General features: G+C 33.5%; 4 protein-coding genes across 4 annotated transcripts; 3 read left to right on the top strand and 1 right to left on the bottom strand.

Annotated features, from left to right (window-relative positions):
- Positions 1–152: 152 nt before the first annotated feature.
- On the top strand, positions 153–1,253 carry OCT59_019995 (uncharacterized protein; the record flags this gene model as incomplete). Its single annotated transcript, XM_025326204.2, has 1 exon — positions 153–1,253. One exon carries the CDS (start codon positions 153–155, stop codon positions 1,251–1,253), a length of 1,101 nt encoding a protein of 366 aa, XP_025177318.2.
- Positions 1,254–1,280: 27 nt separating this feature from the next.
- OCT59_019994 (uncharacterized protein) lies at positions 1,281–1,598 on the top strand (the record flags this gene model as incomplete). The annotated part of the gene is made up of 1 exon (XM_066143891.1): positions 1,281–1,598. The coding sequence occupies one exon, from the start codon at positions 1,281–1,283 to the stop codon at positions 1,596–1,598; it is 318 nt and encodes a 105-aa protein (XP_066005596.1).
- Positions 1,599–4,448: 2,850 nt separating this feature from the next.
- Positions 4,449–5,132, top strand: OCT59_019993 (uncharacterized protein; the record flags this gene model as incomplete). Its single annotated transcript, XM_066143890.1, has 1 exon — positions 4,449–5,132. The coding sequence occupies one exon, from the start codon at positions 4,449–4,451 to the stop codon at positions 5,130–5,132; it is 684 nt and encodes a 227-aa protein (XP_066005595.1).
- A 10,034-nt stretch (positions 5,133–15,166) lies between these two features.
- OCT59_019992 (uncharacterized protein) lies at positions 15,167–15,556 on the bottom strand (the record flags this gene model as incomplete). Its single annotated transcript, XM_066143889.1, has 1 exon — positions 15,167–15,556. The coding sequence occupies one exon, from the start codon at positions 15,554–15,556 to the stop codon at positions 15,167–15,169; it is 390 nt and encodes a 129-aa protein (XP_066005594.1).
- Positions 15,557–19,673: the final 4,117 nt, after the last annotated feature.

The raw sequence follows: 19,673 nt of genomic DNA, 5'->3' as shown, positions 1-19,673 counted from the left end.
GAATAACCAACCATGGTCACGTCACACGTTAGTCGCATTACGCATATCAAAAGTTTAAAAAAGAATCATGCATTCTTTTTTAAACTTTTATTCCGATAGGACGCTTTCCAACGATCTCTTAAACCAATTTTTTAAAAAAAATAAAATACAATATGGATAATATGGATAATATGGATACGACAATAATAGAAAACGAAGAAGAGGTCTCGACGTGGGTTATCAACAACAAGAAGACATGTATGAAAGCTTTTTTCAACCCGTTTTACGATATTTTTGATAGATTTTTAGTAGAAGTCGTGAAGTGTAAAAAAATTGAAGAATATATAGACTTGGAAACAATGATAATAAAAAGTACTTCTGTTTCTAAACCGGGAAAGATACCTATACGCCTCAACAAACCGGAGACGAAAGTACCAGCGGTGTATTATTTTTTATCTTTATTCCTAATAAAATTTGCAGGAGTACATGTTGATAGTGTTGTAGAATTTCTTCTTCGCCGTGAGTATACTGCGGCGGTATCACTTAAACGAATAGAAACACGGTATTCAGACCTACAAAAAAAATTTGAGGATTTGGAAAAAAAAGTGGAAAATAGTGCAGATAGTGCTTTGATAAACGGATTAGTCATCATACAAGATCTAGAAAATAAAATTAGAAATTTAGAAGCAGATGTCATAGCAAAAGAACGAATAATATTAGAGAAAAATGAGACGAACAATAGTTTATGGGAAAAAATAAAAGAAAAAAAAGAGGAACAGCCAACGAGTCAAGCGACAGATATGGAAATAGATAAAAAGACGCAGAAAAAGAAAAAACGCCCTACAAATAAAAAAAGAAAAAGGGCGCAAGCAATTGCTAAAACTGGAATGATCACCGATTTGGTGATCGATAAAGGAGATAAAGATAAAGATTATTTGGAAAAACATTTTGCTGACAAGTCACATGACATTACTTTTTACGACATACCTGCGTATTGGAGTGACGAGGAAATTTTAGGATTGCTAAATGCAAATGTGGGAGTAGTTGAATTCATTAATTTTAAACGATGTCATAAGTATAAGACCGTTAGAACGATGCTGCGCTTCAGCAAGGCTTACGAAAAGATATACACAGAGGGCGGCGTTAACGTGTCATTAACAAGAAATAATGACAGAACTTACTTCATTAGAATGTTCGATTCGCATTTACCATACAGTAAATTTAAAGAGAAGTTTCGTTGGCAAGTGCTTAAAAGACTGGAAGATGATGTATAGGACGACGATATTTCGGTTATAAAAGAAATGGTGAAAGCGTTTCACGCTTTCTTTGGAAAAATTATCAGAGTCAAAGGGAAAAGATTTATTATTTTGTATTTTAACAAACAATCAGATTTGATGTCGGCAATTAATAAATCCATAGAGACATCTGATATCGGAAGGGGATTATGGATCAAGAAAGAAAACGACTACATCGATGATAATGGCGAATTACAAGAAGGTAACAGACGATATTTCTACAAGAGCTACGCCCCAAGACAATATGGTTTTCGTAGGGAGTGGGAACAACAAGACTTTTCATATAGACATTCCGCACCATCAAGAAGGCATAATCAATGGTAGCCATGAAGGAAGTTTCATAATCCAAACAAACTTAACAAATAAAAATATAGAAAACAGCAAAAACATATTAAAAGATTTAAATACAGCAAAAATAGCAAAAAACTATAAAGAAAAGGTAACATATTAGTTTAGTAGTTCCAGAATTTTTAGAATAGATTAGCTTAGCATCATACCAATTTAGTAAAATGTATAAATTTGCCGTTGTTAGTAGACGACACATCAATATACTTGGTCGTATATATTTTAACAATAGCTCTAACAAACAGATAGAAATTTTGATTCAATACATAGTTGTTTTTTTTTTTTTAGTATTAGTAGTTTAGAAAATCTTTGGTTACGCTTATCCGCGCCATGGTTAGATAACCCATGGCTTTGGTATGGAGGGTTCATCGTTGAAAAACTTTGAATTTCAATGTATTAATGTTATGATTATTATGTATTATGATGCGTTATATTTACTAATAAAATGACTAAATACGGTTACCAAAAAAAAAAAAAAAACCTTTTATTCCTTCTTTTCCTCGTCCTTTGGCTCTATAGGCGCAGGAAAAAAAAAAATTTTTTTTTTATTATTTTTTTTAAAATTTTAGTGCGTGCGTGACTTCATCTTTCCCTTCCTAGAATGCCGGTTGAAACTACGCACCAGGGATAATAAGGTAAATGGGAGGGGAAGTCAGTTTTTTTTATTTTATTTTAATATTATGAACGGTTTACTAACTGTTCATATTTTCCATATAGGTTTCACAGGAAAATGAATGGGCAAGAGAAAATGAAAGAGAAAGTGAAAACGAAAGGGTAAAACGAAACTGAAGGGGAAGGGTAAAATGAAAGGAAAAGGGTAAAACAAAAGGGATAGGATAAAAATGAAAAGGAAAAGGAAAACAAAAAAGAAAGGGGAAAACAAAAGGTAAAACGAAACTGAAGGGACGAGTAAAACGAAAAAGAAAGGGAAAAATGAAAGGGAAAGGTAAAATGAAAGGGAAAGGTAAAATGAAAGGGAAAAGTAAAACGAAAGGGAAAAGTAAAACGAAAGGGAAAAGTAAAACGAAAGTGAAGAGTAAAATGAAAAATGAAAGTAAAAGGGATGGACTTCTGAAGGACGTACTTTTAAGATTCGTAAGTAGTATTATATTATGAATCTTAAATTTTTTTTTCTTTTTTATTATTATGGACGGTTTACTAACCGTTCCTTTCTTTTTTTTATAGGTTCAGGTGAACTTCTGATGAACGGAAAACCAAGATTCGTAAGTACAAGTACAAATCTTGGTTTTCTTTTTTTGGTTTTTTTTACAAATGGTTACTAATAACCATTCTTTCTTTTTTTTTAGGATCGAGTGGAGTGGGCTTCCGACCTTCGGAAAAGAAAAACCAAGATTTGTAAGTACGAATCTTGGTTTATTTTTCTTCAATTTTTTTTTAATATTAATGAATGGTTACTAATAATCATTCTTTCTTTTTTTTAGGTTTGGGCAGGCTTCCAAAAAACGAAAACCCAAAGATTCATAAGTACGAATCTTTAATTTTTTTTTATGTTTGATTATTACGAATGGTTTACTAACCATTCTTTCTTTTTTTTATAGGTTCAGGTGGGCTTCTGAAGAACAAAAACCCAAAGATTCATAAGTACGAGTATGAATCTTTAATTTTTTTTATTTTTGATTATTACAAATGGTTTACTAACCATTCTTTCTTTTTTTTATAGGTTTGGGTGGGCTTCCAAAGAATGAAAACCCAAAGATTTGTAAGTACGAATCTTTAATTTTTTTATTTTTGATTATTACAAATGGTTTACTAACCATTCTTTCTTTTTTTTTATAGGTTTGGGTGGACTTTCGAAGAACAAAAACCCAAAGATTCGTAAGTACGAGTACGAATCTTTAATGTTTTTATTTTTTATTATTACAAATGGTTCAGTTTACTAACTATTCTTTCTTTTTTTTTATAAGTCAGGTGAGCTTCCGAAAAATGGAACAACCCAAAGATTTGTAAGACTGTTTTTACGAATTTTGTATTTATTTTATTTTATTTTTTTATTATTAACGGTTTACTAACCATTCTTGTATTTTTTTTTTATAGGTCGTGTGGGCTTCTGAAGAACAGAAAAACCCAAAGATTCGTAAGTACGAATTTATATATTTTTTTTTCTTTTATTATTACGAACAGTTTACTAACCATTCTTTCTTTCTTTTTATAGGTTCATGAAGAACAGAAAACCAAGATTCGTAAGTACGAATCTTGGTTTATTTTTTTTTAAATGTTATTATGAACAGTTATTAATAACCATTCCTTTTTTTAGGTTTCAGGTTGGCTTCCGATCTTTGGAAAAGTGGAACCAAGATTCGTGAGTATGAATCTTGGTTTATTTTTTTTATTTTTTTTTAATATTAAGTAGTATGAAAACCCCAATTCTGGCTCACCCCCACCATATAATCTAATTACTACCACTTTATATAATCTAGTTACCACCATCATATAACCTAATTACCACCACATAATCCACCTACCACTTTTACTATAATTCAACTACCACTTTCATATAATCTAGTTACCACCATCATATAATATAATTACCACCATATAATCCACCTACCACTTTTCATATAATCTAGTTACCATCATATAGTTTTATTACCACCATACAACTCTATTACCACCATATAATCTGAAAAATATCAACCGAACAAGAAATAGGATTTCAAAGCCAACGGAGCCAAAAAAAGGTAAGGAATATTAACCCATCCAGGAAACCAGCCATGGAGTCAATAGAGCGGAATAGCAAGGCAAGCAATTACCCTTATACCGAGAAAAAATGTAATTGAATAAAAGGTTCACATATAAAAGACTTACAAGATGTCACAATACAGACCATCACTAAGACGTATACTAGGTCAGTTTGAACTCAACATAGAAGAATGGGTAAAGGAAATAATGTGGTATTTAGATATAGCATATTTAAAAGCTTTAGATTCCGAATTTAGCAAAGAAAGTATGTTAGTATCTGGATTAGAAGAGCTAGTAGAAATATTTGATGAGATGTTAGAAGGTGATGATATATGGATACATCCATCACTTTTATCACGAATAAGATATTCTATTCTACCAGATGAGATGGCAATATATGAAAGATTTTCAGATATCATTAAGAACTTCTCAGAGGATAAAGAATTAGCATATGCATTATTAGACTTAGTAGAAATATTATCAAAAAAGAAACCTACAACATTCAACATTATAGATTACAATATACAAAGAATATTCACAAATCCTAATGATGAATATAGAAATGAATTCAGCATCTACCATATTAAAGGAGATGAAGATATGGACGAAGACACAGATGAAGACACAGATGAAGACATAAATGAAGAAGAGCAGAATGAATTCAATGAATACTACCAAAATCTTGCACCAACCACCGAGAGTCAGCTAGATAGGCTAAAAAATGAGTTGGCTATAACTCTATGTGACGAATGTCTTATGCCAACAAGAAGTCATGAATGCGATTGCTGGATTTTACAAATAGAGGGTTTCTAGTTTTCAGTGAAACCATTTTTTTACCTCTCGCAATCTGGAATAGGTGCATCACAAATAAAATCCCCAAAATCATTCGGATTAGAAAACAACTTCTGTAAGAACTTATAAACCATATCAGCATCCAATTCAGTCTTAGTGCCAAATATATTAACCTTACCAGATTTAGGCCAGATATGTACCCGAATCTTTGAAGTAAAGATTATAGCAATTTTAGAATGAATATCACCTGCATCATTCTTAATATACTTTATCGGAAAGGGAAGAATCTCACGAATACCATCTATAGATTCTAAAGCATATGCTAAGGTAGAAAGATTAATAAACTTATCACCCCCAATATTAATCACAAATTTATAATTGCACAGGAGAGCCTTATTTTCACCCACAAGTTCTACAGAAGAAAATTCAGGTAGGGAACATTCAGAAAGGTAACGTAAGAAGATAGCAACAGGATCAAAAGACCCGAAAACTTGTATACTACCAGATTTAGGAAAATAACGAATAGTATGTACAGTATCAGCTAAGATGATAACAAACTCAATGCATGCATTAAAAGTGCTACCATCCCCTGTACGTCGCCGTCTATTTAATGGATTGTCAGGTGTACTTCGTCTGCATCGCCTCTCACCTTTTGGTTTAGACAAGTACTGTTCATAACCCTCAAAAGCTTTATGAATAAAGTTGCTATTAATGGCAATAACATCCTTAGTAGGTTCAAGCTTATGACCAAGCACGGTGTAATCAAGCCCTTCAACATTGATCTTAAATTCAGTAACAGTAAGAGATGGAGTAAGTTCACTAAAAGTAAGCATGTTTGGTTTTTTCTATTGATAGAAAAGAAATGTTCAAATTATTTTATCCTAAGAAAAAATCTAATTAAATAAAACTTCTCCATCAATATCTCATATGAGATACCATGACAAACAATAGCTTACCTTTCGAACTTTTAGAAAAGATATTCAAAACTTCATATGAAGGTACTTACTCCCGTTGGCATTATCTTTGCAATTTTGCATTAGTGTGTCGAAAATGGGCTGTAGTAGCAAACTCTCTCCTATGGGGTGAAACAGACCTTTATAACCGCTATAATATTAAGGAGTTCCAAATGTACAAACATCTCACAAAACCAGGGACAGTATGTGGAAAATATATCAGAAAGCTTAATATGGATGGGGTAAAATTATGGCCCATTTGTATTGTAAAAATGCTACAAGCTTGTCCCAATATCCAGGAACTTAGCATAATAGATTATCAATACTATGGTGAAAAAGGTGACGTTAGAGATTTGCTAAGTGAAATCCTGCATATATTACCAAACCTTCAAAAGCTAGATATCAGATGTAGTCAGAGATATTTTGACAAGGGAAATGCCATTGATAAACTTATAGAAACCCGTAAAGACCTAGAAATCAGAGTAACACGTAAATGTAATATTTGCAAAGACTAGTAACTGCCAAAAATTTGGGCACTACCTTGTTACTGCCCGTTACTGTCAAAAAAATTTGGGCACTGCCCTGTTACTACCCGTCACTGCCGAAAAAATTTGGGCACTGCCCTGTCACTACCCGCCACTGCCCATCATTGCCGCAGAAGTTTGGGAAACACATGGATTTTTCCTAGCAAGATGACGCTTTAACTTAGAGGGAAAGTCAAAACTTGCTCCACATAGATGACAGGTTAATCTTCCTCGAGAGTGTGAATTTTTTTTAAGTCGATAGTATCCATCTGCAAGGAAGTCACGTTAGTTTTCCGTTTATGTAGAGAAATTGGAATGGTAATTTTTTTACGTGATGATAGAGGGATGGTCAGTTGCCGATTTTGGAAATCTAGAATGACATTAGCACGATCAATCCAAGGTACACCTAGCAATAAAAAGTCCTTATCACTCTTAACAACCATGAAGTCATCTTCAATTTTTTTAGAGTTCTCCCCATCATATACAAGAATACCAAGACCATATACTGTCCCAATAGTATCAGATTTTGTTGCAACACCACTAAGGTCAGGAGCATTACTTCTATCAACGTCAAGATTTAGGCGCTTTACAATATTGTTAGATATCAGAGAACTATCAGAACCAGTATCGAAAATTGTCGTAGGAATAACTAAAGATTTTTCACTCTCAGGTGCGACTACTTTGGTCTTAATAGTGACTACATCACTAGCAGACTTGCGATTAACAATTCCAATACCTGCTATAGAAGACCATAAGTCATTATTACATATAACATCATCATTTTTACGGATTAAATTTGCAGCCATACTATTAGTTACAACCGAAATCATAGGATGAAGGATAGATGTGAAAAGGTCCTTAACATTATCCCAAACTTTTTCACGTGTTTTTATCGAGGGTTCTCCTTTAAGCTGACTGAGTACTGGTTCTTTATAATTAATGAATTCAGCATTCAGAGCATTGTAAGCAGATATAACAGTCTCTTTTGGTACAGCATTAATGAAGGATTGAACCAGAAGCTTTAAGAGTTGTATAAAAACCTCAAAGATAATACGCTGCCTTTCAAGTTGTGATTTTTTCTTATCAGTAGGCTTTTTATCTACACGTTTCCTTTCTGTAGGCTTTTTTTTTAATCCATAGCAGGCATGTCCAGAGTCTGAATCACTATCAGATGAGTCAAAGGAGTCAGAGGCGTCAGAAGAGTTAGAGGAATCAGAGGAGTCATGTGCATAATTTGTTTTCCTCTTTCCCTTCTTAGATTTTGGACAGGAACTCTTAGTATGACCAGATTTTCCACAACTTGAGCATTTCTTTGATTTCTTTGGTTTGCGTGTACCTGAGCTCATACCAAATACCTGATTACCATGGTAAATATGGTCAGGTGGTAATTTTTTATTAAGTTCTGTATCAATGAATATTTCAAGATCACTAAGGGTTACTTTGCTTATATCGACATCTCTTGGAAGACCTAATTTATATGCTAAAGCGAGTAATCTCTGAAATGATGTATCATTTTGAGGACTTGAAAATGGGCTAGAAGATGGTACTGGTACTGCAGATGATTTAGCCGTAGTCATAGGAATTTTAGAATTTATAAGATTCTCAATATCCGCTAAAGTTGGACCCTGATATGTAACTATAGGAGTAGGTGGCATATCTGTCCTGTATTTCTCAACTTCTTCCAATTTATTTAGAATAGATGCAACTGAATTTTCTAAACCAATACGTCGTGCATCCAACTTATTTTCACTGGAAAGACCATTTAAGAACTGTTGCCGTACTAATTCATTCTGATTTACCTCTGGAAGAGTTGGATATGCAAGTCTAACCATTCTTCGTAATTTAGAATAGAATCGGCTTACAGTATCACTACTCTGAACAATAGCATTAAATGCAAGCTTAGACTTTTCAGATGTTATAGTAGGGAAGTAATGCTTAAAACGATATATTAATTGTCCAATACGTATTCCAGGAGCCACAATTGTACCTCCATTATTAGCATTAGGATTATTAACAGCTATATCAGTAGGACGACCCTCGACTATTGACCAATCTTCATCCCATACAGTATGATCAGGTATAAAATTAGCACCAGTAATAGTATTAACTGCAGCTGCTTGTCCATGTAATACACCAGCCCCTCCACGAAATTGATTCGCCGCTACAGCCTGTATAGCAGCATTATTCAAAGCATTAAAAGCAGCAAGATTGGCCACACCAGTATTATCCAGAAGATTTACACATTCCCAATTTTTTCCTTTGATATGTGTTTCATACCAATCTCTAGCATCATCTTCAAGTAAAGTTTCAAAGATCCCATGAATCCTAACACGAGTCCTAGCATTAGCAGCAGGATCAAGTCCAGCAGACTCACACCATTGCCTGAATTCTTGAAGCCAAAGTTCTGGATCTTCACCAGATGCTCCTCTAAATTTTTTAGGTGCATATCCTGCCATTATAGGTTGTTGTATTACCGGAGGGTTATTTTGTAATGCTAGAATCTGTTGATTCAAATTATTGACCTGATTTTGCAAATTTTGACCATGATTGCGACAGTTTAAAAATTGCCCTCTCCATGCTCGAGCTTGCTGAATGATACCATTAGCCCGCCTTCTACTTCGCTCTGTTTCAGTATTATAGCGCTGTAATAATCTATGAGCATTTATTCTACTCTCATCACATTCTCTCTGGACATTAGCTAGTTGGATTTGACTGTTAGCAAATTGAGCCTGGATGTTAGCCAATTGGATCTGAGTATTTTGTGCAAGGCCTTCCCAATGTTGGCGATGACGCACTTCATTTGCATATGCATCCTCATAGGTACGTCTTGTTCTTAGTATAGTAGCACGTGTATTATTAAGTTCTTGTCTAAGATATTCTTCACGGTTATGTGCATCATCTAACAAACCTTCAAGTCTATCCTCCATATTATCTTGATCTTCTATAATATTTCGCAACTCATTAGCATATCGGATAATGGCATCAAGACTATCATTTGCAGTGTTAAATAAATGATTTATATGAGGGTGTGCTGCTATAGTTGTACGATCAAGGTGAATACGAATACCAGCTATACTATTTGCTATAGTTGTCCGATTATTTAAGATTTCTGTAATAGGGTCAGGAGGAATTGCTGCCATATTTTTCCGTTGTCTATTAGCAAGTTCTTTTATTCGATCTTTGAGTTGAATATTTAGAGTATCAACTTCAATCAGCTGACGTTCTAATGCTTGAAGCCCTTCCTCCTTTAGTGATGCCGTTTCTAATGCTTTCTTAAGCTTTGCACGCAACTCAGCATTTTTTTGCCTAAGTTCTTCTATCTCAGATTCATGACCCTCGATTACACCATACAGGTATTTTATATATTGCTCTTGTGATTGCAATGTATGTGCAAGCTTTGTAATCTGTGTCTTTAATGATGTATCTTCCATTGCCAGTTCCACAGATTTTTATAGACCCTACATTTAATAAACAAATCGAACAAAATTATATCCTTCAACAAATCTATTACCATCCATGTGGATATTATCGTACTCCTGAAAAACTTTGGGCTAAAGTGCAAGCTGAGGGCCATGATTTTAACATATCTGATATTACAGAGTGGTTGCATAAACAGGCTATATGGCAAATACACTCACCTATACCCAAGTATGTTCCACAGGTTTCTTTTAATAAGATTACTCGACCAAATACGTATCATCAAGCAGATATCTTATATATGCCCTATGATACTGTAGATAGAAAGCTGTATAAATACTGTCTGAATATTGTAGATGTTGCTAGCCGATATAAAGCTTCAGTACCTCTAGAAGATCGCAGCTCTGCACGTGTTGCTAAGGCATTTAAAAAGATTTATGGTAAAGCAGACTGCCCGCTTATTTGGCCAAAAGTTTTACAAGTAGATGGGGGATCAGAATTTAAGGATGAAGTTATCCGATTAATGGATGAAAAAGGTGTACGTATTCGGGTGGGTACTACTCATAAGAGTCAGGCTATTGTTGAACGGTATAATCGAACTTTAGCAGAGAGACTTTTCAAAATACAGGATGCAAAGGAACTCCTTACAGAAGGTGTGAATACTGCCTGGGTTAAGAACCTTTCTGATATTGTGAATGAGCTAAATAATTCTAATACTCGTCTACTAGGTATGTCTCCAGTTGAGGCAATCCAGAAAGATCAAGTGTATGCACTACCTTCAAAAATTCGGAAGGATAGACCTGTAGGTGCAGAAGAAATACGTTTACCAGCTGGTTCTCTTGTGAGATACTTACTTGATAACTCAGATTACCAAGGTAGGAGACGTGCAACTGATCCAATATGGTCTACTAAAGTTTATACAATTGAATCTTCCACAGTTGTTGATGGGCAGCCGGTTATATATAGGTTATCTGATGGACCTAAAAAAATATTTACTCAAGAAGAATTATTAGTTGTGCCATCTGATACTATGCTGCCTCCTACTCATATATTATATTAATTTTCAAGTTGTGGTATCCTATAATCTCCATGTGCATACATTGTGATATTATCTTGTGCAATCCATTTTTTATCATCCATAGGGGATAACCCCACCTTCGACATTTCTATAACATTTATGGCATGTCTATCAGATCGGATTGCTCTAAAGGTAACTGTATCATTATGTTTAGGATCAAAGAGTGCCTTATTATACCGCTCATGGTGGAACTCTTTTTTAACTACCTTTGAGGGGACACCTTTAGCTTTACGGATACCATGTTTTGGATTGGTGGTCTCATCCCCTACCTTGAGAATGGAATACATTTTGGGGCGGAGGCCAATAAATTCTGCTATAACTGCTCCATTACATTCATCCTTAAATTTCCCTGGGATTTTCATATTTATGTCAGTCTTATCACCTAATGCTTTTCGTACAGGATGATCTTTAGGATAATCACTGAAGTCAAATTGGTCTGCCATATCTATAAGGTCTGCATTAATATCCTCAGTTTGGATTTGTACGAGGAGTGAGTCTGTGTCTGTATAACATAACTGGATTTTTTCACTATAACGTACCTTAAGAGTATCATAGTAGAATTGATACATACAGAGCTTCGAGAGGTCAAGCACACTCATACCCACATATGTTGGACGGTTAAGCATTACCTCCACTTTTCGTCAGTGGATTACAACAAGATTTTCTGAGAATATTTTACGACCCTTGAATGCAGGATCTGAGGTAAGCTTTTTATATTTCTTGGGATGGGTTTGGGGTTGTACTACTGAGACACGTACACGTTTCCTGAGATTTTCCATAGTTTTACCAAATACACTATTATTCATGAGTTTATAGAAGTCCTTCTCAAAATCATTCTTAGCCTTAGCACGTTCGGCGGTGTTAAATTCTATATATGGTTTCATCCATGGAGCCTGCTTGAATTTTATAGCTTCATAGACCTTCTTGATTACTAAGCCCTGGCTAACATAATACTGGAGATTTCTATAATGAACTACATATTCATCCTTATCAAATAGGTTAGGGATGAGCTTATCTGTGGGTGTGTATCGTTGTCCTGAGCATGCTATTATTTCCTGCTGCTTTTTACTAAGCCATTCCTTCTTAACCTTCATTCGTTCTGGTGCAAGGGGGTAATCTGTGTGTTGTGAATGGAGGGCTTGGGGATATTCCAGTTTAACTTTAAGGATATATCCTTCAGAAGAATCGTCTGGTATTTCATTACTTTCTAATTGCCTTTGAATGTTAGATAACTCGTTTTCCTCCTTTATCCAGTGGAAGTTACCTGTAGGTAAGTATTGCAACATGGCCCATCCATATAGGTTATTTGCGTCTAAGTATAGAATAGATGACTTGGGCTTATCTGCGGTCCATTTACCTTCTCCCATACCTGGATTATTTGCATGAGCATATCGTTTACTTACCATAGAGATTCCACCACGTAATCCTTGTTCTACTATCATGTACATGTCCTGGTCAGTTATAAGATCCAATCTTTGCCCTGTCATTAAGAATAGTGCATCCCATGTAAAGCCTGGTGTTGAATAGTACCAGAGAGGATCTAACCCATATTTTTTCAAGGCCATTTCTCGGAAATTCTGAAATATATCGGCTAGTAGGAGGACGTCAGTTTTGAGATAAATGTCATGATAATCTTGCATTGTTTTACATCCTGCTTTTTCCCATACATACTGTGCATATTCGTATTCTTTATCACTAATGTGGGTTTCATTAAGTTTGCTATAGAATGCTCCTTTAGGTGGTAAACTAGTTTTCTCGAACTTTTTCCAGTCATCCATGTATTCATACGGGTAGACACCTTTCTTAAGATAAATCTCGAGTAATTCAGGTGGTATTTGACTTCGTGTTATCTTAAAGTTTTCGGGATGTGCAAAGCATCTACCTGCATCAATTCGCCATAAGTGTTGTGGATTACTACATTCTTGTGCTCTACATTTTTCTGCACCTAGGTTGGATGCTAATTTGTCGAGACTTGATTTCATGAATTGTAAGCTGTCTATAAATCGAAGGGAACCTAACTTGAATGCCATATACTTTTCCATGTTATAAGGGATAGGATCGATATCATCCTCACATTCCATTGCACCAATTCCTTGCATAATTATATGTCCATCATATCCTGATAAATTGTGAAAGATTACTGGGATATGCATTTCACGAGGTTTTATGGATAAGTCAAGATTACATCCTCTATGTGCTGCACCTCGATACCTTCCTGTAATATGGCAGTGGTCTCTTACTTTATTTCCATCTAAGGGGTTGCGACATATCCAGCAGTTTATTGCATTATCATAACTTGCTTGCTCTTGGGTTGTTAACGGCATCATTTCCATTGGGTTTCTGAATTCATTACGGATTGCTTCAGCCTCATTTAGCATTTCGATTACAAATTTTTGTGCTGCATTTTCTCCTGTAAATATCTTCTGTGATTCACTTACACCATCATATCTTACCTTAATATACGAGTATGAGCAGGGGATTTGCTCTTGTACTTTCTTGGTTTTCTTATCTTTGTCTTCATCTGTGGGTGGTATGTCCATTACTAGGGCTTCAAAGTCTGCAACAAAGTAATATGGGACTTGCATGCGGCGTTTCCAGTTCTTGAATTCATATATATCATTTCCTTTCTTTACTGATGGCATTCGGTCTGCTTGTGGGGTTTTCTTTAATCCTCGACATATTGCTACATGTTTGTCATGGATTTCTTGTTGATGTGTGAAGTGGGAGATACACCATCGGCAGACAAATGTTGCATGTCCATCTTTTGTACGTTTATTTACTAAACGGCTCATATTCTTAATCCAGCAATAGTGCTGCTTTTCCCCGTTACTGATAAGTACTAAATCTATTATTTTACGGCCCTCTGCATCATCCCTATCGGTAACATATATTGGACATAGGCGGTGGTCACGCCATTCACAGATGCAGAGGGCAATAGTTGGGTTCTGTCGCTCAAATCTTCTTAGAATTACCTCATCAGCTTGTACTGGAAATTCGATACCTTCAAAGTTTAACTCATTTACATACTCCTTATACTTGGAAATTCTTTCTGCGTTCTTTTCTACTGGATGTAATGCTGCTAGGATTGCCCACTGGAAGCATTTGTCGTCATCATTAGCTGGATTTACTACTCCCTTTTTCATGGCAAGATCTTTTGGGAGTGGTATATGTCCTGCTCCTGTGGGTGGTTGGAATTGCGAGATTTCTATAAATATTTTTTCTACACGATAGAATTCCCAACCTGATCCGTAATTTACATAGTCTTCTACTTTCTGCATGATTCTTGCTAATGCAAAGTTAAATGTACCATTAATATCTGTTGATGGTAGGATTGGCATATTGTGAGTTTTAAATGGTATGTTATATCTGTAGATATACTCTACTCCATCATCTTCACTAAAGTTACCATCTCCGAATAATCCCTCAAGGTAAGAATCTAAACGTCTTATTGTGGCAAATATTCCAATTCTTACTTTTATTGATCCCAATCGATTTCTTTCATCCTGAAGAATATTCTGGATTGTTTGACTGTGTGCTGTAAGAAATGAAGCATAGTCATGCTCTCCAGGTGTTCCTATAGCAATATCAGCCGTAAAGTTTGAGTCTGTTAACTCCTTTTCTATACGTACCTGATCACGACGTTCAAAGACTACCTCATAATGTGGGTCTGGGTCAATTTGCATCATGCGGGTTATCTCTTCATTGGTTACCGCCGCTTGTGCTTCATGGATTTGGCGGATCTCATCCTCATATTCCTGCAATTTTGCATTTGAGCGGGGATATGGGATGGACTTGACAGGTACCTGCTTGAGTTCAGCTAGAACTGATCGGGTGACTTGTCTGTGTTGGGCACTTCTTGCTTGATGTGTTGACATCTTGTAAACTTTTTATACTCCTCTTTTATTCAATTACATTTTTTCTGAAAATAAAAATTAATTGTCTGCTTACCCTATGAGGTAAAAAAAGAGGGAGACATATTAGTACTGTCTTCCTAAACTATTCCTCACCATCTGAGTCATCGGGATTGTCATCTGAGTCACTGAGCACATCCTCGTCCCGATGTACTCTCTATCCTTAAGTAACTTATAGTTGTAAGCTACAACGGCGAATAGCTTCTTTTACTATAAAATGCTCTATTGCGGCATTTGTTCTCTCTTTACAAGCCTTTTGATATGCCTCCCATTCAAGTTCACGGAGGTCACGATTTCTATTACCTTCCTCCTCTGATCGACCAAGAGCATCATTTGCTTTTTCCTTCTTTTCTACTGCTTTGTCGTATGCCTCCTCAGCTTCTTTATGCCGCTTCCAGAGTATTCGTTCAGCTTCGGCTCTCCAGATTGGGCTGACTTCTAGAAGATGTGGTCCGAAATTGCTACTTGGAATGTATTCCAGGATATGGCCTACAAGTTCGGGGAGTGCTGATACTGCGTGCGGGGTTTGACAGCTTTTTAGGATTTCCCTATTGATAGCCATAAGATCGGAGACTGTGCAACCAAAGATTGTTGCTAACTTTTCTGTGGTATATACCATGTTATGTACTATTTATCTGTATAGTTACTTGGTACCTACCTTTTATTCAATTACATTTTTTCTCGGTATAAGGGTAATTGCTTGCCTTGCTATTCCGCTCTATTGACTCCATGGCTGGTTTCCTGGATGGGTTAATATTCCTTACCTTTTTTTGGCTCCGTTAGCTTTGAAATCCTATTTCTTGTTCGGTTGATATTTTTCAGATTATATGGTGGTAATAGAGTTGTATGGTGGTAATAAAACTATATGATGGTAACTAGATTATATGAAAAGTGGTAGGTGGATTATATGGTGGTAATTATATTATATGATGGTGGTAACTAGATTATATGAAAGTGGTAGTTGAATTATAGTAAAAGTGGTAGGTGGATTATGTGGTGGTAATTAGGTTATATGATGGTGGTAACTAGATTATATAAAGTGGTAGTAATTAGATTATATGGTGGGGGTGAGCCAGAATTGGGGTTTTCATACTACTATATTATTATGAACGGTTACTAATAACCGTTCCTTTCTTTTTTTAGATTTCGGGTTGGCTTCCAATCTTCAGAAAAGTGGAACCAAGATTCGTAAGTACAAATCTTGGTTTTTTTCTTATTTTTTTAATATTATGAACGGTTACTAACCGTTCTTCTCTTTTTTTATATGTTCAGGTGGATTGCCAAAGAATGATCAAAGATTCATATATACGAATATATGAATCATGTAATTGTAGAATTGTATTTGAATTAGCAATATTTATTTGTAAATTAGATAGATGCAATAATAATAATATAATTATAAAGTATTTAAGTATTAATAAATACATTTATTTAATAAATTTGATAAAAAAAATTGAAATAAATTCATAAATAAATGGGTTGTTGTTAGACCATAATTCGGCTTAAAGTTTTAATGTCGAATATTGGTCAATTTAAGCCTAAATAATGGTTGAATAATTAGTCTGAATTTTGGATGATTGGCACCCTAAATGTGCCCAAAAATTCGACCTCAATTTGACACAGGTTAGATCATCATTCGACCTATATTCGACCTGGTCAAATTTAGGCCGAATTGTCCTATTTTGACTAGTGAAACTTTCTCATTCTACCAGTGATTGTAAATCTCTGCATTTACCCATTATGAAAAAGAAAAAATTATTAATAGTGTGTTAAATTTTTTATTTAATAGTAAAGAAGACATAGCTAATTTCTCCTTTTTTAGAATTAGCAGACTTTACTAATAACAAAGTAGGATTTTATCTGCTTGAGTTGGTTATCAAATGAACAAGAGAAATAAAAAAAAAATAAAAAATAAAAAAAAAGGAATAAAAAAATAAAAATAAAAATAAAATAAAAAAGAAAAAGCAGGTAATTTCATAGGAATTACCCACTTTGCTCACCCTTACCAACCCAAGCAAACAAATCCAGTACCCTTCTAAGTAAAATTTGTCAATGAGTTATCTGTTCTAATTTTGGCTTAGGAAGTTACTAGTGCTCCTACCGGGTCAAGTCAGGTCAGGTTTTGAGGAAATATTCAACCCGATCTGAATAAAAAAATATAAGACTCATATTTATTCGAGTCTCATATTTTCGTAACCTGACCCTTGACTCAACCGAGTATAATTTAACTTGTGTAACCTGGATTAGACCTGAACATTTAAGTAAAATGGGTACTAACTTATATTATGTGAGATTTTCTTATATAATAACAAAATTAATTTCCTTTTATTTGAAAAAAAGGCAACTTAGTGATTAACCACTAGTAGCCACCTGAAATTTGTATTAACTAAAATAAAATTAAAAATACGAATTTTGAACCTAGTTTAATATAATAAAAGTCAAAGAATTAGGCAAAATAATTAGCAGATATTCAAATCAAAGATAAATTGGAATTCTAAAGCTATCAGAAAAATATTATTTTCAAAAGCCAAAGGTTAATTTTTTATTTTTCTGATTAAGCTATATCCCTATAAAAAATATGTATACGGTTTTTACACTGTATATACGTATTTTTGATACAGTTCGCATTTTTACATACGGCATATCAGTATAATGTATACTGTTTGCAAAATGTGTTTAGTAAAAAATACAATAAAGTATACGGTAAACATACTGTGTGATACGGTATATTAAATTCATACGTCTATAACGTATACCATTTCTACTGTATATCAGTATTTTGTATACGGTTCACAAAAATATTGTAAATGAAGGATACGGTATACGTATTATTCTACAGTATATTAAAATTCATACGTTTATAACGTATTTTCTACAGATATACACAGGTCAAATAAATAAAAATCAGATTTTTGCCCTTTTTAATATGGCTATCTGATTTTTTGGCAATTTTAATATAATATTTCCGATTTTAATAAATATTTTTGATTTTAATATAATATTTCTGATTTTTAACATGAAATTGCCAATTTTAGGCTATTTGTAGTAGGATTTTTCGATTTTAATATAAAATTTCTAATTTTAATATATAACATGTGATTATGTATTACGGTTTAATATTTATTTATTAACTTAGATTTTTTTTTTTATTTCAGTTATAATTATTTTTTTGCCTCAAAAACTTTACTAAAATACTTTTTAAATACTTTATAAAATAGAATTAAAATATTTTTTTTCTTAAATATAAACACATTTAAATTAAATAACTCATAATTTAAAATATAAACAAATATTATATTTTTTTTACACATATTTCAAAGTATGGTTTGAGCATTTTGGTTAAAGTAAATCTTATTCTTTTAATTAAAAGTAGTTCAGTAAGTTCAAAACTGTTAAGATATTAATCTTCATAAAAGTACAGTTAATATTTTTGGAATTATTTACATTTTTTATATAATACAGTAGTATTAAGTTACAAATTTTTTTACCTTCAGAACGTATTTTGAGATCTTTAGCCAAAGTAAATCAACTTCTTATATTAATTGTAAGTTGTTTAGCATGTCAAAATCTACTTGAATATTAATTTTCACGAAGGTACAGTTAATACTTGATGAGTTATTCACGATTTTCACAACGGTACTCATTCACGAATTTTATTTTTTTCCATTTTGTCACTTCAGAGTGTATTTTGAGCACTTTATCCAAAGTAAACTAACTTTTTATATTAATAGAATGTTGTTCAGCATGTCAAAATCTACTTGAATATTAATTTTCACGAAGGTACAATTAATACTTGATGAGTTATTCACGATTTTCACAACGGTACTCATTCACGAATTTTATTTTTTTCCGTTTTGTCACTTCAGAGCGTATTTTGAGCACTTTAGCCAAAGTAAATCGACTTCTTATATTAATTGAAAGTTGTTCATCATGTCAAAATCTACTTGGATATTAATTTTTACGAAGGTACAGTTAATACTTGATGAGTTATTCACGATTTCCACAACGGTACTCATTCACGAATTTTATTTTTTCTATTTTGTCACTTCAGAGCGTATTTTGAGCACTTTAGTCAAAGTAAATCGACTTCTTATATTAATTGAATATTGTTCAGCATGTCAAAATCTACTTGAATATTAATTTTCACGAAGGTACAGTTAATACTTGATGAGTTATTCACGATTTTCACAACGGTACTCATTCACGAATTTTATTTTTTTCCGTTTTGTCACTTCAGAGCGTATTTTGAGCACTTTAGCCAAAGCAAATCGACTTCATTTATTAATTGAAAATTGTTCAGCAGCTTAGAATCTACTTGAATATTTATTTTAATGAAGGTACAGTTAATATTTGTGGAATTATTAATTTTTATAATTGTGCATATTACATTGAATTACAAGTAAATTTATATTCTTAAATGTATTTTGTTTAAAATTTAATTATTTAAGATTAGTTTTTTATTTAATATTGCTTAATAAAATATTTTTTAAAATTTAATTCAATATTACAATATAATTTTTTATAAAAATATATATTTCATAATGTACAGTATATACAATTTTTTTGTATAGTGAAAAAACTGAAAAATGTAGTTAAGAATTGGTAATACGGCTGTAAAAAGTCACAAATCAGACAAATATAGCTAAAATCAGCAATCCGATTTGAATATGCAATTTAAA

Source organism: Rhizophagus irregularis, chromosome 29, assembly GCF_026210795.1.
Source record: "Rhizophagus irregularis chromosome 29, complete sequence".
NCBI lineage: Eukaryota > Fungi > Glomeromycota > Glomeromycetes > Glomerales > Glomeraceae > Rhizophagus > Rhizophagus irregularis.
Note: the sequence above shows the minus strand (reverse complement) of the source record. Positions and strands in the feature narration are given on the sequence as shown.